At 49.0% G+C, this 11,674-nt stretch overlaps 1 protein-coding gene across 4 annotated transcripts; it reads left to right on the top strand.

The window, feature by feature from the left end:
- Window positions 1-7,942: 7,942 nt before the first annotated feature.
- On the top strand, window positions 7,943-11,066 carry SDR39U1 (short chain dehydrogenase/reductase family 39U member 1). 4 transcript variants are annotated; one of them, XM_032622199.1, is made up of 6 exons: window positions 7,943-8,023; window positions 8,331-8,437; window positions 8,531-8,613; window positions 8,989-9,110; window positions 9,889-10,032; window positions 10,307-11,066. In XM_032622199.1, exons 1-6 carry the CDS (start codon window positions 8,008-8,010, stop codon window positions 10,717-10,719), a joined length of 885 nt encoding a protein of 294 aa, XP_032478090.1. In that variant the 5' UTR covers window positions 7,943-8,007; the 3' UTR covers window positions 10,720-11,066. The 4 variants fall into 4 exon arrangements, 3 of the variants coding, with proteins under 3 accessions (XP_032478090.1, XP_032478088.1, XP_032478091.1); XM_032622197.1 differs by having other exon boundaries at window positions 8,007-8,137; XR_004348377.1 differs by having other exon boundaries at window positions 8,002-8,437; window positions 8,989-9,085.
- Window positions 11,067-11,674: the final 608 nt, after the last annotated feature.

Raw genomic sequence — 11,674 nt, 5'->3', positions numbered from 1 at the left:
AGGGGGCGTGGGTTCAACCCCTGGCCAGGGAATTAAGATCCCGCGTGCCGCGAGGCGCAGCCAAAAAATTAATTAATTAGTTAAATTTTTAAAAAAGAAGTGAGGAGGCTAAACAGTGTACCTCCACCCAGAGCTGAACCTTCACCTAAGGCAATGGGAGCTGTCTCCCTCCCTCTCTGCCTCCCATCATTCCCCTGGTTACCGTGGCGCCCTCGCCATCCAGCCTGATATAGAGAATTGGTAGATAAACCTAAGGAAATCTCCCAGATATTAGAGCAAAAAAAAGACTGACAAAAACTAGAGAAATAAAAAGAATATTGGAGCACCAGTCTAGGAAATTCAACACCTGAATGACAGAAGTTTGCGTCAGCATAAAATTAAAACAGTTTCAAATAGTTTACTTCCCAGCCCCCTTTCCCAGCACTGGAGGATGTGCTCCACCAACACAAGAGAATAAACCAAGAAGTGAAGAGAGATCCCAGGATGACAGCCTTTGGTGTGGGGAAAAATCAAAAGTGGGGAATGGGGCTAGTATTTTCATAAACGTTCTTGCAGAATCACTTAACGATTTAACTATCTGCGTGCATATTTGATAATAATAAAGCACGCAAAAGGCAGGTGTCGAGTAGCTATTTACTGGGGAATAGAGCATTCCAAATGAAGAGGACTGGGAAGGGGTACATGTCCGGCAGATGGCACCACTGAGCAGCAGGCAAGACAGCGTGGGAGACAACCAAAGAGCTTGTATGTTGGGTGGATAGGGATAGAAGACAGGCATTCCAGGCACTGCAAGGTTACCTGGTTCTCATTTTAGATCTGGTGGGAAGACATTTCTGTGCATCACCAGCAGACACGCAGGTAATGACTGCTGTAGGCGGTGCCGTCAGCAGCCAATGGCCTTTGCACAGAGCTGCAAACCAAGAGCGGCTGGAAGGCTACTTTATGCCTCCACAGAAGTAAACCTGGGAGGGGCGGGGGGTTGTCCCACCTTCTTCCAGGGAGGCCAGCACCACCTGGCTTGGAGAGCCAGATGTCCAAGCTCAGGGCAGAGGATGGGGAGGTGCAAGCAGGCAGGTTTTGCTTGACCTGGTCTCCTCTCCCTGCCAGGCTTCACCTCCTATGTCGTCCCAGGAGTCCCTGCCTTGCTCAACACTCAACTTACAGTGCTTTTCCTTTCCTCCTGCTTTTTCCCTTTCCTCCCGCCTTTTTTCCTTCTGCTGCTTGGCCTTTGTCTTCACAGAACCCAATTCAAGGTGAAAAATATGATTCGGACGCCAAACCAACCCATGAGTCTCAATAAGGGCACTTGGTCATTCACTCACAGCGGAATGTGTGATTGGTCTATCTGCCTGTAAGTATTGATATTATAATATCAAATTATAATATATTATTATGATGATTATCACATCGAGCATCATCAATGTTGTTAGTCGTCATTACTGTGGTTGTTACTGTTATTATTACTGATTGCTGTCATTGTGATTGTTATAAAATATTGAATAAAGTTTCTCTATCCGTGACAAAAAAAAATGTCAGCCCTAAGCCAAGGTAAAGCAGGCTCAGTGCCAGGCAGGGCTGGGCAGGCAGTCCTCAAGGTCCCCAGGTGCATCAGAGTCCAGCCCAGGTCCCAAGGGAAGCACTGACACTCACCCCACAAGCCCAAGTCTGTGTGATCTCAACAATGCCCAGCACTTGTGGGGAAGCACAGAGGAGAGAGGCAGTAGGGCACTAGTAGGGCAATGTCCCCTAGCTTGGCTGAGAGGGGATCAGACCCCTGATTTAGACAGGGCCTCTTCTCAAAAGCAGCCCAACCCTTCACATCCAGCCCAGCCTCCCGTTGGTCTCAGAGCCCACTGGAAGTCCAGTCACTAGGCAGCCTCGGCTTCCTTCAGCCTGCCCTGGACTTGGGGCTAGGACTCCCCCAGCTGGCCACCTTTTGAGCAAAAATGTGCCTCTCTGCCATGGTTCTGCCCTCAATCCATAAACAAATTGTGCTGTGCACCTACAGTGTCCCAGGCACAGGGAGACAAGAGCAAATAAGACAGGTTCAGTGCCTGCCCTATCAGAGCTCACAGTCTATGAGGCTTTGCCTGATTTATGTAATAATCTGATTTTGAAAAATTACAAGATGTGAAGTGTCATTTGTATAGAATAATGCAAAGTTCACAAATATGATTTCGTTTAACCCCAAAATCAGAGGATGATTAGAGCTGGAACACTAACACTTATCGCTGAAAAGCTGTATGGTTTCGTGGTTAAGCATGCCAGCTCTGGAACTGACTGCCTAGGTTCAAATCCCAGCTCCACCACTTAGTAGCTATGTACCGACCACAGGCAAAATAATGTCTTTACGCCTCGGTTTCTTCATGTCTGAAATACAGGTAATTACAGTTCCCAAATCATACAGTTGTTGTTAGCATTAAATGAACCAATATTCTGCTTAAAACACAGAAGAGCTCAATATAAGTTAGCTATCATTGCTACCACCTAATCCAAGTTCCTAATTGTGTAATTAGAACCCAGAAAGGTAAAAGGACTTCTACAGTCATACAAAGTTTCTGACCCTTAACCAAGGTACTATTCTCTCTGGCACTAATCTTCTTAGGAACTAGAAAATTCACTCAAAGGAACTTAACTTTCCCACCCGCCACTCTAACCAAATGCTTAAATCCTCCTACCTCATCCTCATCTGGTGATCACCAAGCAAGGTGGCTACTCCGCTTTCTGACCATTCAGATAAGAAAGTCCTCGAACTAAAATCTGCTCTTTGCAAACATGGTACAAAAGGATACATGCACCCCAATGTTCATTCCAGTGCTGTTTACAATAGCCAAGACATGGAAGCAATGTCCATCGACAGAGGAATGGATAAAGAAGATGTGGTACTTATATACAATGGAATATTACTCAGCCATTAAAAAGAATGAAATAATGCCATTTGCAGCAACATGGATGGACCTAGAGATTATCATACTAAGTGAAGTAAGTCAGACGGAGAAAGACAAATATCATATGATACAGCTTATATGTGGAATCTAAAAAAAAAATGATGCAAATGAAGCAAAAGGTGGGTAACAGAGCAGGGAGGAGGGTGGATCTGAAGAGGTGAGCGGAGAATAGGGCCTTTTTCCTGTCTGCACCCAATCCCTAAGAGAACCCTCCATTGAGTCCTTTGGCCTGTTCTGTCTCTCACGTCTTTGGTTGACAGTCCTAAAGCCACACCCCTTCCAGGAATCACATCACAAATAAATTACTCGCACTCAAGTCTTTGTTATCAGGGTCTGTTTCTGGGAAAACCCAAACTAAGATACCCCCCAGAATCAAGATTTATTAAATCTACTATAATTAGTACAATGTGATGTTGATGCAAAGACAATCAATTAGAGCAATTAAACAGAACGGAGTCCAGAAAAAGACACATTCATCCATGGACACGTGGTTTATGACAAAGGAGGAAATACAGGGCAGTGAAAAAGGACACTCATTTCAGTGCATATTGCTGGGTCAAGTGAATATCCATGGGGAAAAATGAAATTTGACCCCTATCTCACACACACACAAACATCAGTTCCAGGTGTCCCACACATTAAAAGTAAAATAATAAAACTTCTAGACAATATGACAGGAGTATCTTTATCACCTTGGGGTTTAGAAAGATTTCTTCAAGGCACACAAAAATCACTAACCTTGGGCTTCCCTGGTGGCGCAGTGGTTGAGACTCCGCCTGCCGATGCAGCGGACACGGGTTCGTGCCCCGGTCCGGGAAGATCCCACATGCCGCAGAGCAGCTGGGCCCGTAAGCCATGGCCGCTGAGCCTGCGCGTCCGGAGCCTGTGCTCCGCAACGGGAGAGGCCACAACACTGAGAGGCCCGTGTACCGGAAAAAAAAAAAAAATCACTAACCTTAAAACAAGTTTCTCAACCTTGCACTATTGATATTTTGAACAGGATAAATTTTTGTTGTGGAGGAATGTCCCGTGCATTGTAGGATGTTTAAAAGCATCCCTGGCCTCTACGCACTGATGCCAGTAGCACCACCACCAGTGCCCCAGTTATGACAACGAAAAATGTCTCCAGAACATTGCCAAATGTTCCCTGGAGGAAATGTTGCCATGTTTGGTGAGGGGGGACAGACACACAGTTAGAATTGAATCTCAGATTCAACAACAACAACAACATAGTGTGTGTCCCAAAAATTTCCTGGGAAATAATTAAATTTTTTCATTGTTTATCTGATATTCAGATTTAACTAGCGGTCCTGTATTTTATCTGAAATTCACCCCCAGTTGAGAATTACTGTCTTAAAGGAAAAATGATTTGATAAATTGGATTACAAGAAGGACTTCTCATCAAAAGACATCTTTAAGAGAGTGAAAAGGCAAGCCACCCTGTGGAGGAAGATCCTTACAGCACATATGCCAACAAAGGGCTCACATGCAGAATTTATACATAATGCCTGTCAATCAATAAGAAAAAAAATAAGACAACCCTAAAGAAACACTGACAAGAGACTTGAACAGGAAATTCACAAAATAAGATATCCAAATGGCCAATAAACATATGAAAGGCACCCAACCTTATTAGTAATCAGGAAAATACAAATTTAAAGTACAATGCAACTGGGACTTCCCTGGTGGGACAGTGGTTAAGAATCCGCCTGCCAATGCAGGGGACACGGGTTCAAGCCCTGGCCCGGGAAGATCCCACATGCCGCGGAGCAACTAAGCCCCATGCGCCACAACTACTGAGCCCGCACACCACAACTACTGAAGCCTGGGCGCCTAGAGCCCGTGCTCCACAACAAGAGAAGCCACCACAGTGAGAAGCCTGCGCACCGCAATGAAAAGCAGCCCCTGCTCACGGCAACTAGAGAAAGCCTGCGCACAGCAATGAAGACCCAACACAGCCAAAAATAAAATAAATAAAAATTAATTAATTTAAAAAAAGAAAGTCTATGGGTTCAAGTCCCAATCTAGGTTTTGGCCAGGTTCGAGTCCCAGCACGTGGGTTCAAGTCCCAATCTGAGTTGCTTGGTTTCACTTCTATCTCCACAAACTCCGGGGTCTAAGGAGACTATGTTAAAAAGTGGGACCAGAGGGGTTCTAGGCTCCTTTATCTGTTGGATCTCCATGTTAGGATCTTGGTTGATTGGTTGATTGGTTGGTTGGTCCTATCATACTTTAATTAGAAACTATGTGAAATGATGATGTGAATAGCATTTAGCAAATTACATGCCAGAGCCTGAAAGAAGTCGTAAAAATCTGCCCAAGCAAAATGAAGCAGTGGGCATTCACACAGAGCTGGCATAGGGGAAGGTGCAGAGTTGCCAGCAAACCCCTCATCCTGCCCTGCCCCAGCCCACGCTGAGAGGAAGATCCCTCCCTGAGTCCTGGCTTCCTGCCCCGCCCCACAGTGATGGCCTGACCACCCAGAGGGACTGTGCTCAACTCCTTTTGCTGTTTGAGGAAGCAGCTGTGGAGGAAACTGTCCCATTTCAATGAAAGAAGTCCTTGCGATTGCTATAGACTCAGGAGGAACCCTTGTCTTCCTGAGGGGCACCAGCTGCACTTGGCCCGACACCCAGATGTGCAGACAGAAATTTCTCAGGTCTTGTTGTCTGGCTCGTATTTGAACGTTTTAACTGCCAAAGTGTCAGATGGGGGCTTCCCTGCTGGCGCAGTGGTTGAGAGTCCGCCTGCCGATGCGGGGGACACGGGTTCGTGCCCCGGTCCGGGAGGATCCCACATGCCGCAGAGCGGCTGGGCCCGTGAGCCATGGCCGCTAAGCCTGCATGTCCGGAGCCTGTGCTCCGCAACCGGAGAGGCCACGACAGCGAGAGGCCCGCGTACCGCAAAAAAAACAAAAAACAAAAAACAAAAAACAAAAAACCCAAAGTGTAAGATGGACTTTGAGATCTGCGGAACGGTTTAACTTAACTAGATCAGTTGTCAAAGGAGAGGCTGAGGAGGAGGGAGAAGCTGACCCACCCATCTCCAGAACCCCAGAGCAAAAAGACTCTAAGGCATTACAAACCTGCTCTCCATCAGCCTCCCAGGGGAGGAAGAGTGGTTGCTGGGATCAGAGCGCTGTCCCTATGTATGTCCCCTCTTACAAGGGGCACAAAGCTCTGGAAGGGATTCCCACCTCACTTCCATGAGGATACTGATGGACCTCCACCCTCCTGAATCTGTGGTCTAAAGGCATCTGATTTAGCAGACTCTCCTCCCCCTCTCCCCACAACTCCCGACCCCCCGCACTGTCCCAAGTATTGTCTCCTGTCAACCAGGCCTCTGGGTTACAAAGACTGACTGACAAAGCACAAGATAGCCTCAGCCCCAAAGCACACTTTGTTTTTGGTCTCTGGAGAGTTATTTTATTTTCTAGCTAACTTGACAATGCATTTAAGTGAAGATGTGTTCAATTCTATCCAGCATATCAATTTGTAACGGGAGTGTTTCAGGATACATATGCCACAAAGTGTTCCTCCCACATATTTTTATATATATATATTTTTTAAATATTTATTTATTTGGCTGCGCTGGGTCTTAGTTGCGGCATGTGGGATCTTCGTTGCTGCGTGCAGTATCTTCGTTGAGGCATGCGGGATCTTTAGTAGCAGCATGCAGATTCTTTATTTGCGGCATGCTAACACTTAGTTGCAGCATGCATGTGGGATCTAGTTCCCTAACCAGGGATCAAACCCAGGCCCCCTGCACTGGGAGCACAGAGTCTTAACCACTGGACCACCAGGGAATTTTCCCCATATATTTTTAAAAGACCATTCCATTTGCAGTGTGTGGAACAGTTTGGAGAGAGAAAAACATGCTGAAGCAGAAATCTATTAAAGAGACTACTGCAGAAAATAGACCAAAGAGGATAATAACTTGAAGAACAGTCATGGTGGCAGCGATAGAAATACATGGATCTGGGAGATATTTAGTAAGTAAAATCAAAAGTGTTTTAGATATCCAAGAAGATATATCCAGTGGGAAGTTTTTATAGGATTCAGGAGCGCTGAGGCTCTCCTATAGTTCACAGGCGATTCGGGAAGTCTTCTTTGAAAAAACTGGTAACCGAATTCACCGAGGTAGATTCTTGGGAGAAAGTGCACAATGGGAAGAAAGGAAGATCCGTAGGACCCAGCTTTGAGGAATATCAACATTGTAAGACCTTAGAGGAGGTGGAGCAAGCAACACAGACTGAATAAAGCTGGGCGAAAGACCCAGAAGAGAGTGTGGCTTTCCTTGAGGCCGAGAAAAGAGCATTTCCAAAGGGAGGGAGGAGTCAGCAAGTGTCCAGTGATTGATACAGAGGTCAAGAAAAACGACTGAAAACTAGGCGTTAGTTTTGGTGACACGTGGGAAATCAGTGATATTGGCGAGAGGGGCAATGAATGATAAAGGCAAAGCCAGATGGATGTGAAGTAGAAGTAGAAAATGGACACCACTCTTTTAAGAAGTTTGGCTATGAAGGTGAAGAGAAAGGACATTAGCGGAGGAAGAGGGCTGGAGAAGGGTTATTTTAAGTCGAGGGGATCTTGAGAACGTTTAAATGCCGACGGGAAGGAGCCGGAACAGGGAGAAGAAAAGGTGAAATAATAGGCCGGGTAGAGAGAAATCCATTGTACCTCTGGACGGATTCTCTTGTACTACGTATCCACCAAACTGAAGAGACAGCCATAATTCGGAGGACTGAGCACCTTCGGGCTTTAGGTCAAAGGTTTTTTCTACACTAAAACCTTCCCTCTTCCGCCTCCTCCCCTTCTTTCCCCGCCCCCTCAGTCTATTTCCCCACCCCCCGGCCTCCTTGCCAAGATCCCCGCCTCTCCTTGCAGTGAAATATACAGCGTTCACTACGAATTCTTCCGGGTCGCCAGGCAGGACCACGCCCAGTCCTACCCGCCCCACAAGTGGAGGGCGCTTCCCGAAAGACGCATGCGCAGAAAGGCTGCAGTCGTCCGAGAGGTGGACTCTAAATCTTGCGCAGGCGCGTTAGGTCCTGGTCGCTATGAGGGTTCTTGTGGGTGAGGGAGGGCAGGAAGGGGGAGTGGGAGGAGGCCGGTTTGTACAAAGAAAACATAGCCAGAAATTGAGGGCTAGGAGGCCGTTTCTGAGAGAGGGCACCGTCTCGCGCACAGGCAACCTGGCCTTGGCCTCAGAGCCCTAGAAGCCGAATCTCCCTAAACTCTGTGACCTGTGTCACCTCTGCATCGCGGGGAGGGGGCGAGGAGGGGAGAAGTCTGGCGTCAGATGGGAGGGCACCGGAAGAGGGGGCCACGTGGGGACGGAAGGCGCCCCCGGGAGGATAAACACCTCTCATTTTCTGATCAGGTGGCGGAACGGGCTTCATTGGGACAGCCCTAACCCAGCTGCTGAAGGCCAGGGGCCACGAAGTGACGCTGGTCTCCCGAAAGCCAGGGGCCGGTCGGATCACGTGGGTATGTCCAAATTCTGGAAGCATGGGGGGTGGGGTGGGGCCTAGTTTGGTGGCGCAGGGCGAGGGCTCGCGGGCACTGTGCTTTCTCCAACAGGATGAGCTCGCTACGTCGGGGCTGCCCCGCTGCGATGCCGCCGTCAATCTGGCGGGAGAGAACATCCTCAACCCTCTCCGCAGGTCAGCCGGGCCCTGAAGCTGACATCCTTCAGAGCAGAGGGAGGAGAGGGCCGACTCTGAGGATTACCTGTGAGCTGTGGAGAATGGGACTGCCAGATTGAGAACTCAGCCCGTATACCGGACTGCTCGTTCCCCCACCCCCACTCCTCCACAGCCACTTGCCCTTCTTCCCGCTCAGCTGGTGGACCTTGCTCCCCACTCAGGATGCCCAAAGTAGATGTGCCTTTTCCTTCTACAGAAGAGATGGACCATTCCTCTAAGCTGCAATGCAGGGTTTTATTAGAAACGGATATGGATGGGCCCCAGGGAAAGAGAGGAAAGGAAGGGTATGTACATGTATTTAGTGGCATTTTATTTCCCCTGTTTCTCCTGCAGGTGGAATGAAGCCTTCCAAAAAGAGGTTCTCAGCAGCCGCCTGGAGACCACCCAAATGCTGGCTAGAGCCATTGCCAAAGCCCCACAATCCCCCCAGGTCTGGGTCTTAGTCACAGGTGTAGGTATGTCCCACACCACCAACCCTTAGACTAGCCAGGGAAAGGAGGGAGCACAGTGAGGAGCATCTCAGGCCCCAGAGTGCTGGTCTTTTCCAAGCAGGGGATCTACCTAGGCCCTCATTCCATGCATATTTCTCCTGACTTTTGTGTACTTTCACTGAGAAATGGGGACCTCAGAGAAAGTGAAGGGAGTGGCACTGCTCCCAGTGCCAGGGAAAGTCCCACCTACTTCCAGGTCCCTTATTTCTTATAGCACATTTCTTTAGGAACAGAATTCTTGATTCTTGTATTTTACCTTTGGGACCAAATAACAAACACACACACACACACACACACACACACACACACACACACACGCCACTATTCTAAGTGATTTGCACATATTACATTTAATCCTTCCAAGAAACCTATGCAGTAGGTACTATTATTCCCATTTTAAAGATGCAAAAATTCTGCACAGAGACGTTATGTAATTTGCCTTTAGTCAGAGTTAATAAATGGTGGAGCTGAGATTAAAACTCAGGCAGTCTGGCACCCAAGTCTTTATTCTTAGCTTCTCACTCCAGCACCTCAGCTTAGCCCCATAACGAAAGATAAGAATGACTCCAGGGCCGGAACAGGTCAGCTCATGGAGAAGATCAAGGGGGAAATATCCATGGCTCTGAGTTCCCGTGGGGAGATCCCAAGGGCCAAGGAGGGTGAGGCCAAGGGGAGCCTTGACTGCAAAGGGCCAGACAGGACCAAGGACACGCAGAGCAAACAAGTGCTGTTCCACCGGCAGCTTACTACCAGCCCAGCCTGACTGCCGAGTACGATGAGGACAGCCCAGGAGGGGATTTTGACTTTTTCTCCAACCTTGTAACCAAATGGGAAGCTGCAGCGAGGCTTCCTGGAGATTCTACACGCCAAGTGGTGGTGCGCTCCGGTGAGAACCAGGGCCCTGGGTATCAGACACGGTTGGAATGCCTTCTCCGGGCTGGGAGGGTGGGGGGATTAGGGGAGCTGGGCTTACAGAGGATGCCTCCACTTCTAGCTAACCTACAGGTGGGAGGGCGGGACATCCCAAAGAGAGCCACGCCCCTTGCCTGCCACAGAGCAGTCAGCGTGGGGAAAAGGTGAGGAGGGGGAAGCAGGGAGGAACAGTGGGACTGCCTGGAGGCTAAGGGGCCTTCCTGTACCGTCCTTCTTGCCCGCTCTAGGGGTTGTGCTGGGCCGTGGAGGCGGTGCCATTGGTCACATGCTGCTGCCCTTCCGCCTGGGCCTGGGGGGCCCCATCGGCTCAGGCCACCAGTTCTTCCCCTGGATTCACGTCAGAGACTTGGCAGGAATCCTAGCCCACGCCCTTGAAGCAAGCCACGTGCAAGGGGTCCTGAACGGAGTGTCTCCAGCCTCCTCCACTACCAACGCTGAGTTTGCCCGGGCCTTGGGCGCAGCCCTGGGCCGCCCAGCCCTCATCCCTCTCCCCAGCACGGTGGTACAAGCTGTCTTTGGGCGAGAACGTGCCGTCATGCTGCTGGAGGGCCAGAAGGTAGTCCCAAGGCGGACACTGGCTGCTGGCTACCAGTATTCCTTCCCAGAGCTGGCGGCCGCCTTGAAGGAAGTCATAGCCTAGGTGGGGGAGGCTCAAGGAAGGGCCTGAGGCCTGTCCCTCAGCGGGGGCTTTCCTAATGAGAAACAATGAGCTCAGGATCTCCTCTGCTTGAAACCTGAAACCATCTGGTTCTTAGGGAGTCCTCTTTCTTTCCCATTGTCCTGTTGCCACACCTCATGTAACTGAGAGACGGGTCCGCTGTTTCAAGGCTGCAGTCTCATCGAGTTGGGACCTTAACCTCTTCAACTGCTGCTAAATAAATTCCCGAGCTTGGTTTCCCTGAATGTCCTGTTCCTGGCCCATTTCTCCTTTTTGCTGTGTAGAGAATGTTCCGCAGTTCAGGCAACAAAGATAAATTATCTCACTGGCTTCAGCTCATCTCTTTGGCCTAGGTTCTGAAATTTATCTCAAGGAGTGCCATCCTAGGAGACCCTTTACTTTACATGGGGTTTTGAAAGTTATAATGTGCAACATCTCCCTTCTTGGTCCCTCCATTGCCAAAAGAGTTGGCGACAAATTTGAGGCACGAGGTTATGACAAAGGTAGAGGCGAGAAGAACGGTGATCCATTTCCAGTGGGCTCTGCGGTCACCCTGCATACTTGTTTCACACAGCGCCGTTAGGATGCCAGCAGAGGAAGGGACAAGGTCCAAGTCCAGGACAGCCTTCAGTCTGTCACTGAACAGCCGTGAATTGATAAAGCAATCACACACTGGCCCCAGTTCATCGGGCTGCAGCAGGACAAAGCTGTGCAAAGTTTAGGACTGTCAAAAGATAAGGACTTGCCTCTCATCTGTCTGGGGCCACTTAAGTCAACCAGGATCCCTATCACAAAAGGGCAGAAGATACCTCGAGCCCACTGCATACCCACCAGCATTGAAAGTGAAAGGTACAAGGAACCTATCAAAAGTTACAAACTCAATCCTTTCAGGGAAGAAGAATCCCAAGTATTCATCAAGGAGCCTCTCCCTTTTTCT

Source organism: Phocoena sinus, chromosome 2, assembly GCF_008692025.1.
Source record: "Phocoena sinus isolate mPhoSin1 chromosome 2, mPhoSin1.pri, whole genome shotgun sequence".
NCBI lineage: Eukaryota > Metazoa > Chordata > Mammalia > Artiodactyla > Phocoenidae > Phocoena > Phocoena sinus.
Note: the sequence above shows the minus strand (reverse complement) of the source record. Positions and strands in the feature narration are given on the sequence as shown.

Coding starts and splice junctions, on each gene's coding strand:
- SDR39U1 (XM_032622197.1), top strand. CDS start 8,008: ATGAGGGTTCTTGTGGGTGAGGGAGGGCAGGAAGGGGGAGTGGGAGGA. Junction 8,138..8,330: donor GGGCACCGTCTCGCGCACAG/GCAACCTGGCCT, acceptor TTTTCTGATCAG/GTGGCGGAACGGGCTTCATT. Junction 10,033..10,306: donor CCAAGTGGTGGTGCGCTCCG/GTGAGAACCAGG, acceptor TGCCCGCTCTAG/GGGTTGTGCTGGGCCGTGGA.